The sequence below is a fragment of the Colobus angolensis genome, unplaced genomic scaffold (assembly GCF_000951035.1).
Source record: "Colobus angolensis palliatus isolate OR3802 unplaced genomic scaffold, Cang.pa_1.0 Scaffold17, whole genome shotgun sequence".
Classification (NCBI taxonomy): domain Eukaryota; kingdom Metazoa; phylum Chordata; class Mammalia; order Primates; family Cercopithecidae; genus Colobus; species Colobus angolensis.
In genome coordinates, this window is record NW_012114821.1 from 6644304 (window position 1) to 6662166 (window position 17863).

General features: G+C 44.0%; 1 protein-coding gene across 1 annotated transcript in view; it reads left to right on the forward strand.

Moving 5' to 3' along the window:
* The window catches only part of COL22A1 (collagen, type XXII, alpha 1), a 299536-nt gene that overhangs the window by 229775 nt on the left and 51898 nt on the right, over nucleotides 1-17863 (forward strand). The window contains exons 45-47 of the mRNA XM_011938231.1: nucleotides 1953-2000; nucleotides 8130-8243; nucleotides 11523-11576. Of these exons, the coding sequence (XP_011793621.1) occupies nucleotides 1953-2000; nucleotides 8130-8243; nucleotides 11523-11576 (216 nt within the window). The remainder of the gene's footprint in view (nucleotides 1-1952; nucleotides 2001-8129; nucleotides 8244-11522; nucleotides 11577-17863) is intronic.

The following is a 17863-nucleotide window of genomic DNA, read 5'->3' on the forward strand; positions in this document are numbered from 1 at the left end:
TCCCACTTTGAGGTCAGGCCCAGCTCTTTTCGCCCTGCCACCAGTCGGTTATGGGCTGTGTAAACAGCACCAGGGGTACGGATGCACCGAGAATGGGGAGGATCTAGGTAGGATGTAAACTGGCATCTACATCCCCACGCTGTCCACTGTTCTCTGAGCCCACTGGGCCCAGCAACAGGTGACATGAGTGACTGACTCATGGAAGGCAGAGACGGCAGTCTGCCGTATCCTGAGTCCACCTTCACAAGGCCACTGCCTCCGTCCACATGCTGGTTCTGTGTGTCTTTTGAGACTTATGACGTTTGCAGAAATGAGTCACAGCAAGATGTTAATGAAATTGTATCCAAGACCACACTGTACCTAGACTGAAAATCCACTCCTCGTTCTCTCTCCCTTTGTAACTGGTGCCCAGCCATTGTGTCCGATATAACTCACTCTAATTATGCTAAAGGCTCAATGGCAGTGTAAGAATATCCCTAGTAATACAATGCCAGCAGCATTACAGTGTACCAATTTGAACCATATGAACCCTTTCCTATTATTAAACTTCCCAGGGGAAACAAATGCGGCTTCAATATAAAACACCTTTCCCTTTTAAAGGTTTTAATAAATTACTATAGCAAAGGTTGCCTTTTCTTCAGAGGACCTCACTCAGATAATTGAGGAGGGGGGCGGGGCGGGTCTTGGCCTTGACTTTAGCAGCTGCATCCTAAGTAACTTCTTACTGCAGTGTGGGTGATTCCTTGAGCACCTCCAATCTGATTTAATTCAACCCCAGTCTCTCTCAGGGAACCCCGTCTTGCAATAGCCCAGAGCGTTGATTGAATTTCTGATCATATCAACACAGGAAACACCACCACCAGCACGTTTCAAGCCACTGTGGCAGTTACCTTGAGCAAGCTTGTGTTACCTGTTTCATGGTTTTGCTAACCGCAGGATGGGACAGAAAGTCCGTGGGGTCAGGGATGGGGAAATAGCCTAAAAAATTGCCTTGCTTTCAGCCTCCCCAAAATGACAGACTGGATTCATAATTCGTACACCTAAACTCAAACTTAATGAGGAGAAATCACCCACCATGCATTTAGTTGTTAAGTCTACCACCTTGCCTCTGCTGCCTGGGTCCTCTGGTGTTCCTTTTTCTTTGTAAAATTTAGAATTTTGCAAAGTAGCACAGCAGTCTGGAAGTCCTACCTAAGAATCCTTTCTTTCCTTTAGGGTCTGCCTTTTAATTCCCATTTCCCTTCCTAACCTTATATTCCTTGCACCCAGATATTTTCTGAGCCTCCACCCTGTCTTGGGTTCCAGGATGGCCGTGATTGTGAGACACAATCCGTAGCTCCAACTCACAGTGAGTTTGAGCATCAGTTCAGCCACCTGCAGACTCCTACGTACCTTTAGAGGCTCTGTAATTACTCCTGATTTCTGAAATACCCTTTCTGGAATTAGAGACTTTTAATCCATAATGACAAATGAAGTTTAAAATGCTATTTCACTTGGGAGAGCTGAAGACATTGGCTTAAATTCATACTAGGTTGTGAATGACTGATAACAACAGCTGTTGCTCATTTGAGACATCCACGACCATCCAGATTGCCAACAGTTTGCCACTTTGCCTCCCACAGTGCTCATATGACCTATCAGGTTTTGATGGTGCTGGGGAAGAGGGACCACTGGGAGAAGAGAAGGGGCAAACAGAAGGAGAGTAGGGAAAGAAAAAGGCCAAAGTCAGTCAGACTTGGCTACGAATGGCAGGCTGTGCAGTTGTTGTCTTGGAGGAGTCTTCTTTCACCCTGTGGCTCCCAGGCTTGGGACATCCACTGGCTGTCCGTATCCCATGCATGGCACAGTGTGCCACACATTATGTCACACTTTGAAGGCCTTTTGCTTTCTCAAGATGCCTGGGATTTACTGTATATATGTGTGGATGTATGTGTTTGTTTTTACTTTGACAGGGTCTCTCTTCACTACTGTCTCCAGGGGACATAAATCTCTTGGCTAAGGTAAAAGCATATAATAAATGTGCATGTGTTTTGAACATGGTGATGGTGGGATTGGAGATCTTGATAATAAGTTGGGTTTTTTTTTTTGTCTTAACAACTATTTGGTAGTATTAATAATAATAGCAGCACCATTAGTTGAGAAATCACCATGTGGCTGGTGATGTGCTCATCCACCTGTCCAATACAACAGCAACTGGCCACATGCTTCAATCTAAATTTAAATTAATTAAAATTAAATACAGGCCGGGCACAGTGGCTCACCCCTATTATCCCAGCATGTTGCAGGGATTGCTTGAGCCCTGAACCCAGGAGCTTAAGACCAACCTGGGCAACATAGAGAGACCTGGTCTCTACCCAAATGTTTGTTTTTTTAATTAGCTTGATGTGGTGACATGTGCCTGTGGTCCCAGCTACTCAGGAGGCTGAGGTAGGAGGATCGCTTGAGCCTGGGAGGTAGAGGCTACAGTGAGCCATGGGTATGCAACTGCTCTCAAGCCTGAGTGACAGAGCAAGACCCTGTTTCAAAAATAAATAAATAAATAAATGCAATTAAAACTTCAGGTGCTTGATCACACCAACCTCTTTATACATACTTAATAGCCACATGTGGCTGGTGGCTGCCTTATTGATCACTGCAGATATACAGCAGAATATTATCTGGAGCTGTGATGCACTAAATGTTTAATATGCCTCCCTTATTTAATTTTCACAAATATTCTATGGGGTTAATACTATGTGTTGTGTTGTTTAGCATATAAGAAGGCTGAAATACTGTGAGAGTCAATGAATGGAATGGAATAGAATAGGACATCCTAAGAATAAAATCCTTCCTTGCTGACACCAGAGGCTGGCCTTTAACCTACCCAGGACTAACTTGTGTTCTCAAAGGAGGGCCAGTGGCAGAGTCAAACTGCCTGGACCTGGGTCCTGCTGGGCCAAGACCAGAGCACAGGCTCAGTGAGATGACGTGGGCTGCTGGGCCTTTTAATCAGGACAAACCCAGATCTGAGTGCAGACTTGACGGGTTTCTAGAACCACATTTGCTTTCCCCACGAGAGGAAAAGGTCCTGAGAGGTTGAACATAACTTGGCCAACACAGGGCAGGGCATGGCTGGAGTTACACCTGAAAGCCAAGTTGCACAGGTGTTCAGGTGCCTGACCAAGCACCTGGGGTCTTCAATGTTGAGAACTGGGAAAGGTTCTGAACGAGGGAGAGAGAGGTAGGGTCTGCACTTCAGAAAGAATCGGCGTGCTACAGTGAATGAGGAGGCCCCTTCTGCTGCCTGTACTTGAAGCCTCTGTCATAACTCTGGGTGAAGGGTTGGCACTGCATTTTATGTGACTAGTGCCTTCCTTCCTTCTTGTTCTCTAAAGGACACTTGGGTGATTTCAGAAAATCCCTACTTCACGCATGAAGCCAAGGGAAGAAAACAAAAGAAAAAGAAAACCTTCTTGGGAGTCTGGGGTGTTCAGTCTCATTGCAAATTGAGATGCCTTGATGGGAAAATTACACATTTTATTAAAAAATAAGTAGCAGAACAATCTTTACCAGTTTTTGTTGACAAGTGCGATAGGTTTTTTTTTTTCCCACAGTCAAGGACATGACAAGAAATCATTATCTATTGATTCCATCTTTTGTTTATTACAGGCTTTTGTTAGCCTGGATTATTTTTCTTAATTCCTTCACTCTAGAAGGAGCTGGGTTTTCATCAGCCACCAGCCCTCTCCACCCTTCACCCCTCACCCAGAGGATTTCAACCTCAAGATGTCCCAATCTTTATGTCAATAATAAGAGTGAGCATTGAAATGGCTAAGCATCATTCCTCATGGCCATAGCACTGAGACAGATATTTAGTCAAATCGATATTTCCTCACTTTGAAAGGATGCAGCTCTGCTCATCAGAGCAGCTGGAAACCCCAGAATGAATGCAAGCGCCTACATGCAGGGTGGCCTGTGGAGTCTCACTGGTGTCACAGAGCTGAGCTTAGCCTGGAAATTCCATAGTCAACAGCCTGGGATGAGTGGATTTGGCCAGGTCTGGGGAGCAGACTATCTTCATCTCCCTGTTTTGTGTACTCACTGGCTGCCATCTTGATGTTGTAAGTTAGAGTCTGCTGGTCTAGTCTAGGTGGCTGGGTGGCAGGTGTCTCCCCTGCTGAGACATCTTATATTACAGAATATTTGTCTCTGCTCCAGAGAGTTTTATAACTTCATACATCTCTTTCTGATAGTTGGAGAACTTACTGGGTAGTAAATTCTAAGAGTCCCTGTTAAATGAATGTCCATAGTTGGATCCGTGCCCAAGGAGGTCATCTTAAAATTGTCTCCATTACATGACTCCCTTGCAGAAATGTTATTTCATTAAATCCTCACAAATAATCCTGTGAGAGGATTCTGTTGCTGTCTGCATTTTACAGATGAAGAGGTTGAGGCATAGATGAGCAAACCACTTGTTCAACGTCACAGACCTGCTAGTGGCAGAACCAAGACTCAAACCCAGTGTGACCAACTCTGAAGCCTTATGCGTAGCCTCTCTACTATCCGATTTCGTCTTTACATGAGCCAGAACTTCCTGACAACTGTCTGATGAAGTCCAGGCAGCTAGTGAGTTCTCTGCCTGTCACATAGAGATTTGGAGATGAAGGCTACGCAACTCTTTGGTAGGAATATAGTAGAGAGGAGTCAGATGTCCAGTGAGAAGGTGGATGAAATGACCTAGAGGTCATTTCTTCTCCTGGGAAGCAGCGACTGTGTTTTTCTACACACCAAAGACTGTAGCATTCCTCCACGTAGCCAGCATTTTGTTGAGTGCTTACTTGGTACTTCAAACCACACAAAGTACAGTATTACATGCAATGACATAACAAGCTGAGTTTGTTGAAAATAGTTCAGACCGGCAGGGTGCGATGGCTCATGCCTGTAATCCCAGCACTTAGGGAGGCCGACGCAGGTGGGTCACTTGAGGCTAGGAGTATGAGATCAGCCTGGCCAACATGGGAAAACCCCTGTCTCTACTAAAAATACAAAAATTAGTCAGACGTGGTAGCACATGCCTGTATTCTCAGCTGCTCAGGAGGCTGAGTTGGGAGAATTGCTTGAACCCGGGAGGCGGAGGCTGCAGCGAATCTGGATTGCACCACTGCACTCCAAGCTGGGTAACAGAGCAAGACTCTGTCTCAAAAAAATAAAATAAAATAAAAAGGAAAAGAAAAGAAAATATCTTAGACCAAAGGAAGGGGTAGAGACCAGAAGGAAAGAACATTTATAGATTACATACAATGAACCCTGAAATATGCTAGGCACTTTGTATGCATTATTTTATTTAAATTTCACAATAATCTCCTAAAGTAGGAGAATGATCCTTGTTTACAGGTAAGGAAAGAGACTCAAAAATATTAATTGACTTGCCTGAGATAACTCAGAAAGCCCAGCGATTGGGAGCTAGTATTGATGATCAAGGTCATCTGATCTGCAAATGGGACAAGGCCACAGATTTAGGGAGGAAAAGAAACAAACCCGTAATGGCACATGTAGCAGCTAAAAGTCACTGTGTTTTCACTCTGTGTCAGGACAGTGTCAGGAATTTTCCATTCATTGTCTCATTTATCATAAGACTTTGACATCCCCATTTCACAGATAAGGAGACTCAGGGAGATGAAGCCATGATTCCAGGTGGACAGAGGTTTAAGTGGAGCATGGGCAAGCCCATTTGGTTGGAAACACAACCCTATCCAGTTTCAATACATTCAGAGAAAGTGTGAACTGCCCTCTGAACTGGACTTTGGTGCAGATCCAGGAGGGACTAGGGGGTCCCAGGAGCTCTGGAGCCAAGGTGAACATCTGTAAGACTGCAGATTGGGGTGATCTCACCCTATGCTCACTGGATTCCAGAACTGGGTCAGTGAGTTGAATCTAGCTCTCTCACAGGTAGGTCTGGGTCTCCGACAGTTCTGGTCTTCAGGAAATAATCCTGCATAGTGTGCAACAGGCCCAGGTTGAGAACCCTGCCAGAAATTACAAAGAAATAGGAAAGTTGTGAGATTTTTGTATTACTCAGATATAACCTTTTTATGTTATGGATCCCACTGCAAAGAATGGCTTCCAATCACCAGGGCACACTCAAGTCCAGAAATATCTCAGTGGCTAGAATTTTTGGTGTCATCAGGCTAATTCTATTTGCATCCATCCATCCATCCATCCATCCATCCATCCATCCATCCATCCACAGTTGCAATGTCACATGGATGCATCTCATCTTAGAGTATAATAAAAGAAGGTCTACAAAGAGGTGAGCTCCTTTCAACACTGCTACTCTTCCAAGAAAAACACAGTTATCAAAAGCAGCTCATCTAATTAAGCTGAATATCTCATGCACTCTTGCTTTATATATCCCAATATTTAACTCTTCCCACCCTCCAAATCACCCAATCAGCTTTGCAAACTACCCACTAAAGGAAGATGGCCCAAGTCACCAGAATGTCAGGTGGACAGTTAATTGGTTGGTTGGTCAGTCAGTTGGTTAGTTGGTTGAGTTGCCTGATTCATTCATTTATAGCACTCATGCCCTGTGGAAGAATATTTGCTATGAATTTGGCATGTAAAGATAATTCTACCTCTGTCCTCTGAGTGCTTACACCTTCTGTTTGCCTGGTGGAGACAGGATGGAATAAAAGACCATTCCAACAAGGAGATTAGTACTTCAGTAGTGAGGATTCCTGAGATTTCTGGGAGCAGGAGGAGCCTGTCCCCATCCTCAGGCAATCAGGAAGGCTTCATGGAGCGGGAGATTACTAAAGAATCTCCAAAGACTGAGTAGGTGAAACAAGTAAAAGGAAGGTGGGCCATTCAGAGATGCTTTTGTGATGGAAAAGCTTTACCATCCTGAAATCGGAGACCAAGATGAAAACTAAATCACCTGCAGCTTCACCTCATGGACTGTGAACAGTGCAGCTTGCACGGATTTTTGCAGATCCCTTTGGTAGGGCTTTCAAAAGACCATAGTTAGTGCATGTGTTTGTGTCCGTTGACAGTGTTGAACTGAGAGCTCTTCAAGACACACACTCACTGTGGTCCCAAACTTAGCACAGTGCCCGACACATAGTAGGTGCCTTTCAAGTATTTTTTTCCATGAGTGAGTGACTGAGTGAATAAATAAATTAGCAATAATGGCTAAATGTGTGGGCATTATCTATCTATGTATCTGTGTATCTATCTATCATCTATCCATCTATCTAATCTTTCTTGAGAGTGTTCTAAGTGCTTTACCTGTGTTATCCATTAAATTCCTATCACAAGGAGAGAGGCAGGGTGCATGAGAGGGAGGATTAGAGAGAAGGGCATGGAGGAGGTAAACCACGAGGCAGGTGGATGAGGCAGGCTAGAGTACAGTCAGGTGAGTTTTATTTGGCACATAGTGTGCTCCAAACTGTAAGATCCAACAAATCAGAAAACACATGCTCTGGGCTCAGAGGACTTTAAATTTACTCAAGGAGCAGTATTTACGTGCCTTAAAGAAGTAGAACAAAGCCCAACTCCAGGGACCATTTATTAAATGCTTACCTTGGGTAAAAAATAAAGCTAAGCATGGTCAGAGCCTGGATTGTGTCATAGAAACAAAGTCCCAAGGGTGTGTGCCTGTCGCCTTATTGATCCTTCTTCCTTGTTCAGAAACCACTTGACTTGGGCAAACACAGAACAGAGAATTCAGCTCCCAGCTTGGCCTCTAACATCAGGGACAGAGCATGCTATTTTTAGTAATACTAAATGTTTGTATTAAATCTGCTCTATTAATGTTTTCAGATGCTCACAGATCATTTTACATGAATTTTTGACATCATTTCCTCAGGCTATCCTTCCAGAAGTCTGCATGGAAGTAGGAGGAAATGGAGGAATATCCAGACATGTCAGTGCTGAAACCTAACTTTCAGTGAAGAAAGGGAAAATGCAAAGTTTAGATACAAAAGTATTTGGATCATGACTCAGTCCACCTATTTGTTTTTCTATCTTCTCTGGTATTTAAAAACAAAATCTCCATCTGGAGAGGTAGCAGCCAGGGCTACTTTGCTTTGCTTTGAAACTGTATTTGCTAGTCATTCTCTGTTTGTTCCTCCTTCTCTCTCCACTCTCAGGATGTGTGCAATGACTGCCCTCCTGGCTCCCCAGGCCTCCCTGGTCTACCAGGTTTTAAGGGGGACAAAGGTCTCCCAGGAAAGCCAGGGAAAGAAGGCACAGAAGGGAAAAAGGTAAGGAGAAAAGGGGAAACTTGATTTTTATCATCACAATGAAAATATCATTCTGGATCTCTCATATTGCCCTATCTGCCTCCAAAGGTGTTCAGGTTTTCAGGGGTTCAAGGTTCAAGATAGATGAGGAATACTGGGTTGTGGGATACAACTGTGGAAATGGTAAGAACTGGGTATCTATGGGTCTTTGTTACTTTAAGAAGATGTTGATTGTGACTTTCCAGTACATGCTGACACCTGGAAACATATACTCATTCAGTTACATTCCTTGCCTCCCCGTCTTCCTCCCTTCCTTTCTTTTATCATCCAACAACTCTGCCTATCTACTATGTAATAGGCACCAAGATAGGCACTTCAGACTCATAGATCAATCAATGGATCTGTCCATTCATGCATGCATTCAATCCCTTGTCATTGCCTGTTTATGACACCCCGTTACGTGTGTCTTATGTGTCAGTCAACACGTAGACAATGGGGAGGTTCAGAAGAAAAAGGCTGAGACTCTATCCTAAAGGAGTTCATGGTCTGTCCTGGAGCAAAACAGAGGTAGGGAGTTTCATGGGTGCCAGGGAAATAGAATTAAAAACAAAATCTCCCAACCCAGAAAACTTCTTCACAAAGGTAGAAGAGAAAGAAAACCATTTTAATATTGAATTGAATTTAAACTTGAATATAACGTGCATTACAGACAATCTGTTAAGAGATGGTAAGGACAGGAAGAAATCTCACTCTTTTGTATAGCTAAGCAGATAAAGTCCATTACAGACATTTTCTCAAGGTAAGCAATAATTAGTCCTCAAGTAGGAGGTCTTGACAGTGCTATTTGTCACATATGTTCATCTTAGATTCACCTGGTAATTCAGATGGCCCTCTGTCTTAGCTAATTGGCTTTATCCAAAGTGAAAATAAACTTCTCGCATCTTTATGTAAGAAGATACTGTTGCAACTTGGGGAGATACCATCCCCTAGAAATTGGGAGATGAGGTGGATCTTTCTTGCGGATCATATTTCACAGAGATGAATCCTAACTCCTAGAGAAAGACATTCCTAGGTCATCAAACTGGAAAAAAAAAAAAAAAAAAAAGACTTCTTTGCCTTTTAAAAGGATTTACACACATTTCAAAGCAACAGATAAAGAACTGACAATGATCCGTTTTCTAAAGTAAATGCTTTAAGAAAAAGACTTAGGTGAGATTCTCTTTCTTTTCAAAAAAGAGAGAATTAAGCCTCTTATTTGTAGTTTGTATCTTACCCATACATGGTACAGGGAATACAAACACAGATGTGAAAGATGACCTTTATTCTGACTCTCTGAGACTTAAGCAGTGCTTGTTCCCTTTCCACCGATTCAGCTACGCAGGCTATTTAAGCATAGACCCCACGGGTGTGCCACAGTCCTCAAAATTTCTCCATACACTCTGGAACCCTGGAAGCGACAGAAGCCAATCCTAAAGCAATTTGACTAAGAATAATTTCACCTAATTAAATTCTCCTGGTGATCGACTTATTAAAAACAGACATTTATTTGATTTGCAGCATTTCTTATATCATATTTTATCAGATAGTAAATAAATGTGTTTGAATGTTCTTAAATCCATATCATGACCCTTTCCCATTGCCTTAATTTTAAACAGCTTGGAAGATCATTTAGTTCATTAAGATAAATGGGTCTTTAGGAGTTTATTCCAGGAGTCTTGACCTCAAAGATTCTTGATATCAGTGCAGAGGCTGTCAGGGTGGCATTTCTAAATCACTTAGGGAAATAGGGAAATGTTTAGATCAGTCTCTTTTTTTTTTTTTTTTTTTTTTTTTTTTTGAGACAGAGTCTTGCTCTGTCGCCCGGGCACAAGTGCAGTGGCCGGATCTCAGCTCACTGCAAGCTCCGCCTCCCGGGTTTACGCCATTCTCCTGCCTCAGCCTCCTGAGTAGCTGGGACTACAGGCGCCCGCCACCTCGCCTGGCTAGTTTTTTGTATTTTTAGTAGAGACGGGGTTTCACCGGGTTAGCCAGGATGGTCTCGATCTCCTGACCTCGTGATCCGCCTGCCTCGGCCTCCCAAAGTGCTGGGATTACAGGCTTGAGCCACCGCGCCCGGCCTAGATCAGTCTTTTCCAGACCTTTCTACCACAGTTGCTTTGCTTCAAATCACTGGGAACGAGGCTTGTATTCTTTGTGTTTACTACAACTACTACATAGTGATTCTGATGTTCAGAACCACTCAATGCTCCACGACCCCTGGCAGGATCTGGCAGGGGGCCAAGAACCCCCACTCTCCCACCTGGGTGGTCCTTTCTCAGAGTCAAGCAGCGGACACTCCAGGTATTACAGAGCTTGAAGTGAAAATAACCATAAGAAAATGGTTATGAAAATAACTACAAAGAACACGCAATGAGTGCCAGTATAATTATACATGTACATATATTTATAGAGCACAAACACACACACACAAATGAGATCCTACATAATTCAGACTGTATTTCTTAGTGCAGTATACTTTTTCTGTCTTCTCAACTGTATTAGTTATCTTTCACTGCATTACAGATTGCTCCAAAACTGAGTGGCTTAAAACAACAAATATTTATTATCTCAAGTTTCTGGGGCAGAAATCCAGAAGTGGTTTCGCTGGGTTGTTCTGGCTCAGGTCTTCCATGAGGCAACCCCCAAGCTCTGAGCTTCAGTCATCTCAGGGTCCATCTGGTGGAAGATCCCCTTCCAATCAGGTTCACTCTTGTGGCTGTTGATGGAGACCTCAGTTCCTTACCACATGGGCCTCTCTGCAGAGCTGCTTGAGTGAGATCGAGACATGGAAACTGGTTTTCCCCAAAATGAGTGGTTGGATAGAAAAAGTGCAAGCTGGAGGGGGCGGGGCGGGGGTGTGGCAGGCCAGGGTGGGAGTGAGCCATCTTATACCCTAATCTCAGCAAGTACACACCATCACTTCTGCCATGTCTTGTTGGCCATACAGACCAACCCTGTGACAAATGGCAGGACGGCTGCTTCAGGTTGCAAATATGGGAGGCAGGGGCCATTGCATCATCTTGGAGACACACCAACTAACCACATCAATGGTGGGTCACGCCATGATTGCACAGCCACACTCAGTACTACCACTTGCCTATACCCTTGGCTCAGACAGGCTAGGGGCAGGTGTAGCTGCCAGGAAGTCCCAGTGGAAAATCAGTGAATGGAGGTGCGAGGGTGATGGCTTAGTGATGACCCTGGGTGTGGGCCAGATACTCATTCTTGTTTCCTTTTTTTTTCCTTGTGTCCCTGATACAGGGAGAACCTGGGCCTCCAGGCCTACCAGGGCCCCCAGGAATAGCTGGACCACAGGTCAGTGAGACTTCATAACCGTCTGCATGGGTCTATTCTGCTCATCTCAATGGTTCATCTCAATTTAAGGAAGAGTGATGGCCAGTGTAAAGGAGTGGTTTTAAAAATCAGAAAACCCCCATTCTAGTGACCATGGGCAGGTGACTTCAACTTGTGGAATCTCAGTTGCTCATTTACAAACAACTGCGTGTTGGAAAGTATGAAATGCATGGAAGAATTGGACTGTGTGGGACCTGCTGGTTAAGACGTGAGTTTTTTGGTCAGACACCTCCACAGTAATGACAAAAATACAAATGGTGTCAGAGATTTGTTAAAATTGAGTGATATGGTACATAAAAAGGATGTGGCACTCCGTTGAAAAATACTAGGAAAGTGCTTTTTGAATGCAAGCGAGTACTGTTATTCTCATGTGAGTGATAAGGCATGTCTAAAAGCAGCTCTGTGGCTCTGTGGTTTCCCAAAGCCAGGGAGGCTGGCCTGAGAGAAAGGGGGGTATAATCTCAACCCCAGAATAGGCAGGGAAGCTCTCCGGCTGTCAAAACAAGTGTGCTGGGGCTGGGGCTGTTTGAGCTGTTGGTGGTGACAGTATTTAGCTCTAAGAAGAAAGTACCTGAGTGCTGGTATGGGGGCAGATAGACCCACACCCTCATTCCCTTCCCACTGTCATTGGTGCTCCCCAGAGTGTGCTCCCTTATCTCTCGTAGTCTCTGTGCTGCTGTAGACCAAACACCTTCCCCACCAACACTCGGGGCCAAATGTGTCCCTGTGTCTCTTCCTGAGGCCTGGCTGGACATAGCATGCCTCATCTGATAGAAGTAGTGACATAAAATTGTCACAAGGAGGGAAAGCTCAGAAGCCAGGCCTTGGGGTGAGAATTCCATCTCAGCCGTGTGACCTTGGGATAGTTTCTTAACCTCTCTGGCCTTTTGTCTCCTAAAGTTAACAAGGAACTGTAAAAACTGTGACCCTACAGGCTTATTACTATGCCAACTGCAGGCAAAATGCTCCCATCAGTGCCTGGTACATTGTATCAACTGAAGAATGAGAAAGTGTGGCTATTGTGATACCTCAGTTCTTGGTTGAAAATAATTTAAACAAGAGACACACAGCGAAGGAGATGCAGCATCATGTAATTTATTGCAAAAGAAAAAGAATACTTTGAAAGTTAGGGGCAGAATAGACAGTACACCTGAGAGAGAGAGAGGATTCAGGGTAGGCTGCTCGTAAGGATGAGACAGCAAAGACCAGCACTAGGGAGACTCCCTTTATGGGAGCCTTACATGATTATTCATAAGGAGGTGGGAAGAGACGTTACTCATAAGCATGTTCTCAGTGGTCCTCTGGGTGCACATGTGCAGTAGCTGTACGTACTTGTTCATACATCACATGTCTCATTAGCATCTTAAATCTCCACCAAGGGGTATGTTTTTTACTATTACGAGCAAAGGGTCAGTTTGAGGATGGGCAAAATCAAACTGCACATGCTCTCTAGAGGGGAAAGTCCCTACTGAAGATAGCTTTGCGTGGATGAGCTTAATTATAATGTGAATGCTGAGGCTTATTGTGTTGCTTGTCCTTACTGTCACTACGGATGGTTGCTGTGTCCCGAGAACATGATTACTTTCTTGTTTGCCTATCCTGTCTCAGAACTACAGACTTGGAAAGGAGATCTTTATTTCTCACATAGGATTGCACTTGCAGGCTGTCTATCCCGCAGGCTGGGAAGCATAGCCTCCGGCAGAAACCAAGAGCAAGTGCCTCAAGGGGAGGGTAAAAGCAGCAGGATTTATGCTGAGCAGGCTGGCCAAATGCATGTATTTAAAAAGCTATAGGAGAAGTCATGAATCTTTATGGAAGGAGAAACATGTACATGGGAAATTGAGTTTCATGCCTCATCATGGGTCATGTGTTCAAAAAATGACAGCATTAGCATAATCCAAGGGTGGAGTTTTTAAAGTTTTGAAACCTCTGACATCAAAAGGTGAAGCAGAAGACGTGAAAGCTTTGACTACACATGCTTTGTGAGTTGTGGTCAGGCTGGGAACTCAGTTTTTAAGGATTTTCTGGGTCTCCTTGGCCAAGAGTGGGTCTGTACAGTTGGTTAGGGGGCCTAGGATTTTATTTTTATTTCTCAATTATAAGTGCTCATTTGACATTAGCTTTTTTAGCCCTTGTGGTCACAGTGGTGGCAGCCCCATATTTAGGGTGAGGATTTGGGAATAAAATTGGAGAAGTCAGAAACCTCAGCAACCTAGATAAATAATACTTCAATGCATTATTATTATTATTATTTTTTGAGACGGAGTCTCACTCAGTTGCCCAGGCTGGAGTGCAGTGGTGCAATCTCAGCTCACTGCAAGCTCTGCCTCCCTGGTTCACACCATTCTTCTGCCTCAGCCTCCCGAGTAGCTGGGATTACAGGCACTTGCCACCATGCCCAGCTAATTTTTTGGGTTTTTTTTGTATTTTTAGTAGAGACGGGGTTTCACCTTTTTAGCCAGGATAGTCTCGATCTCCTGACCTCGTGATCTGCCCACCTTGGCCTCCCAAAGTGCTGGGATTACAGGTGTGAGCCACCACGCCTGGCCTGCCATATTTTATAAAATTTAAAAGTAATGCAATCATTTCATGAGGAACAAGATATCAAAATTTAAAATAAAGACATGACCCCACCGTCCACTTGAATGACCTAACTCACTTCTGCCAAATACCAGCGGCGTCAGATACCTGTGTTTATTTACATTTTGCTATTTCAATCATCTTGAGTTATTTTAGATTGACTTTGACTTTTAAAAATATTACATAGTTGTAAGGCACAGTGACTACCACCTGTAATCCCAGCACTTTGGGAGACTGAGGCAGACAGGTCGTATGAGGCTGGGAGTTCAAGACCAGCCTGGCCAACATGGTGGAACCCCATCTCTACTAAAAATACAAAAATTAGCTAGTGATGGTGGTGCACATCTGTAATCCCAGCTACTTGGCCAACATGGTGAAACCTCGTTTCTACTAAAAACATAAATTAGCCAGGTGTGGTAGCACATACCTGTAATCTCAGCTACTCGGGAGGCTAAGGCATGAGAATCACTTGAATCCAGGAGACAGAGGTTGTAGTGAGTGAAGATCGTGCCACGGCACTCTAGTCTGGGTGACATAGTAAGACCCTGTCTCAAGAAAAAAAAATTGAAAAAATAATATATATAAAATAACATCCCTATGCAATCAATCAATCTGTTTATCTATCTATCTATCTATCTATCTATCTATCTATCTATCTATCTATCTATCTATCTGTATTGCATAGGGATATTATTTCTCTTGGCTTCTCAGCAAGAGTTATTCAGTACCCAAGGTGAGTGATTCACTTTCCTTACCATAGGCCCAGTCCTGGAAAAGGTTGTTGGCACTGTTGTCATGACTGTAAAAAAGCAAGCAAAGAAACCAACAATTCTGTGCTGTGGCAACAGCACCAGCTTTGTGTGTAACAGAATGGAAAACACCCAGGTCTCCCAGACCCTAGCTGGCAGGTTAAGACGTCTAGCTATCATGACCTGTGGACTGTGAAGATTTAGAGGGTTTTGACAGAGGCAAGACTCCTGCATCAGGAGTTATAGATATCAGATCTCAGTGCAGATAGAACAAGAGATTTGCCTGGGGCAGTGTTACATTGAAAGGCATCAGGAAAGTGCAGCATCTTCAAATGTAGGAGCTCGTTACTGGGCATGACCTTCTCTTTCTGGGATTGCCAGATGAGGCCAAGCTTCTCGCCCTGCAATTTCAAATTTTACCTGATCCTTAAGTAATCTTTGCTGTCAACTTGCTGGCTGCTGGGCTTAGCCTCTGCTGAGGAGGAATTGCCTTTTTTTTAAAAGATGGAGTCTTGCTCTGTTGCCCAGGCTGGAGTGCAGTGTTGCAATCTCAGCTCACTGCAACTTCCACCTCTCAGGTTCAAGCAATTCTGCCATCTCAGCCCCCTGAGTAGCTGGGACTACAGGTGCATGCCACCACATCCAGCTAATTTTTGTGTTTTTAGTAGAGATGGGGTTTCACCATGTTGGTCAGGCTGGTCTCAAACTCCTGACCTCTTGATCTGCCTGCCTTGGCCTCCCAAAGTGCTGAGATTACAGGTGTGGGCCACCACACACGGCCAGAATTGTCTTGATTCAAAGAAGTAAAGCATATCAATTAAACAGATAAGGAGTTAGCTCCATGAAGTATGCACTGTTTTCTCCTTCAGCCCAACCCTGCATGCAGTGCTGGTGTTTTTGGTAATGGCCCTGCTTTTGTTCCCTTATAATTTGCTTCAACGGAGGGTTTGCTCCTGTAAAAACCCGAGAATAGAAAGCTTCCATTGAGAAAAAAAGAAAGCAATTAGTGCTGCATCTGAAAGACAGGGGTTCTTCTTGCTCCATTTAGGAGCTGATGGTCACTCCAACCACGAGAAGTCCTTGGGGCATGTGGTCTAACCCTGCATGATGAGCCCCAGGCAGTTGCACTGGGCAGGGTGCTCAGTGTTCCAAGGAGCAGGTTACTGTCTCCTGCAATGGTCAGCATGATGCCAGAAGGCAGAGCTGTTGTTTCACTTTACAGATGAGGAAACTAAGGTTTAACAAAATTAAATGCCACAGCTACAAAACTAGCAGGTACTATAACTGGGGTTGACCTCTGCTAGTCCAACTTCAGTACCCCACGTAGTTATTGTCCTGTCATACTCTTTAGTAATAGCTGATACCAACACCAGCACCCAGGACAGCTCCTAATGGGGTGCGATGCTTTAGTTTACACTATATCTGCTAATGTTCCTGTCAGCAATAGCTGCCCCTTATCACCACTTGTTGTTGAGAAAATGCATCACAGAAGGGTTAAATGTGTCCTCCGTGGACTCAGTCTATTGTGGTTCTTGGCTTCAAAGCCAAGCCAACTTCTATGCTTGTCATTTACCCCACACCACTTTGCAGAAAATAGACAGAAGGACTGTTTCATTTCCTCTCTATTCAACTTCATTTATCAAACAGTATCTCCGCTAGACTTGGGGATGTGAAGATGAGTTTGTAAACTGAAAATGCTACCCTTGATGGAGTACTTACAATTATTGTCAGCATCCTTTCATAACCAAAGGCTCTGGGCATTCATTGGTCTCATGCACTGCCAAGAGGGTTTGGTTCTTTTGCAATTGCAGCACAGCATCAGGGAAGCAGCTTCCCCAAGATTTATCTTACAGATTTGCAGCTGCTCTCTTCAGTGGCCAGCATGAGGAGGTTCATGCCACATGGTCAACTACAGAGCTCCATTCTAGTACTTTGAACTCACATAAAACACTGACTTTAAGATACAGGGTCTGGAGATTGTTGCTGCAGTTGTGATTATGATCCGTGTAAAGGAGAAAGAAGCAACAAGATGGTAACCACAGCAATGACCCTGGGAGCGTGTATTCTACGGAGTCAGATGTAAATGCCTTGTCTGGGTTGGAAATGATGACTATTCTGTCCCCTACAAAAAGCGTTTTTATTTCCTTCTCATCGCATGTTCACCAACCAGTAGTAGGACCTAAAGGGAGTCTGTCGTGGATCCAGAGACAGCCAATGAGCAAAAGTCCTCATTTGGAGAGTATGGATGACTCCGAGGAGGCAGAGATAATACCTGCTGCCATTGGCACTACCTGAAAGTCTTGGGATTCCCATCCTGCCCAGAAAATAACCCAGAGCCACTTACTCCATGTTCTTTCTCACAGCAGAAAATTCTTTCCATCCATAACTACCACAATTCTGAAAGATTCTCACCAAGCATCACCTTAACAGTTTCCTTTCAAGTCAGGAGGTTTAGAGAGAGGTCAGATATGGGCCATTCCTTCCATAGCCTGATGCTGTGACAGAGAAGAAAGACCCACAAGCTTGCAGTGAACACTTAGGAATGTATGATGGAGGCAGGAAGCCAAAAAGGGCCGTGGACACAGGCCTGGGATCTGGAAGCCAGTGGTCCCCAACCTGCTATGCCTCTTATTAGTTAAGTGAATTTTCCTTGCTAATTATAGGACTTGGGCATTTATTTATCTGAACCTTGGGTCCCTCATCAGTACCTTATGTCCCTCATCTGAAAAAGAACTGTACAACCTGTCTCAGAATGAGAATATGAGAACTGAAGAAGGGGAATTTACAAATCACAGCAGATAGGAAGCATTTATTTTATTTTGTTTTATTTTTTTTAATTTTTTTTTTTTTTGAGACAGAGTCTTGCTCTGTCATCCGGGCTGGAGTGCAGTGGCCAGATCTCAGCTCACTGCAAGCTCC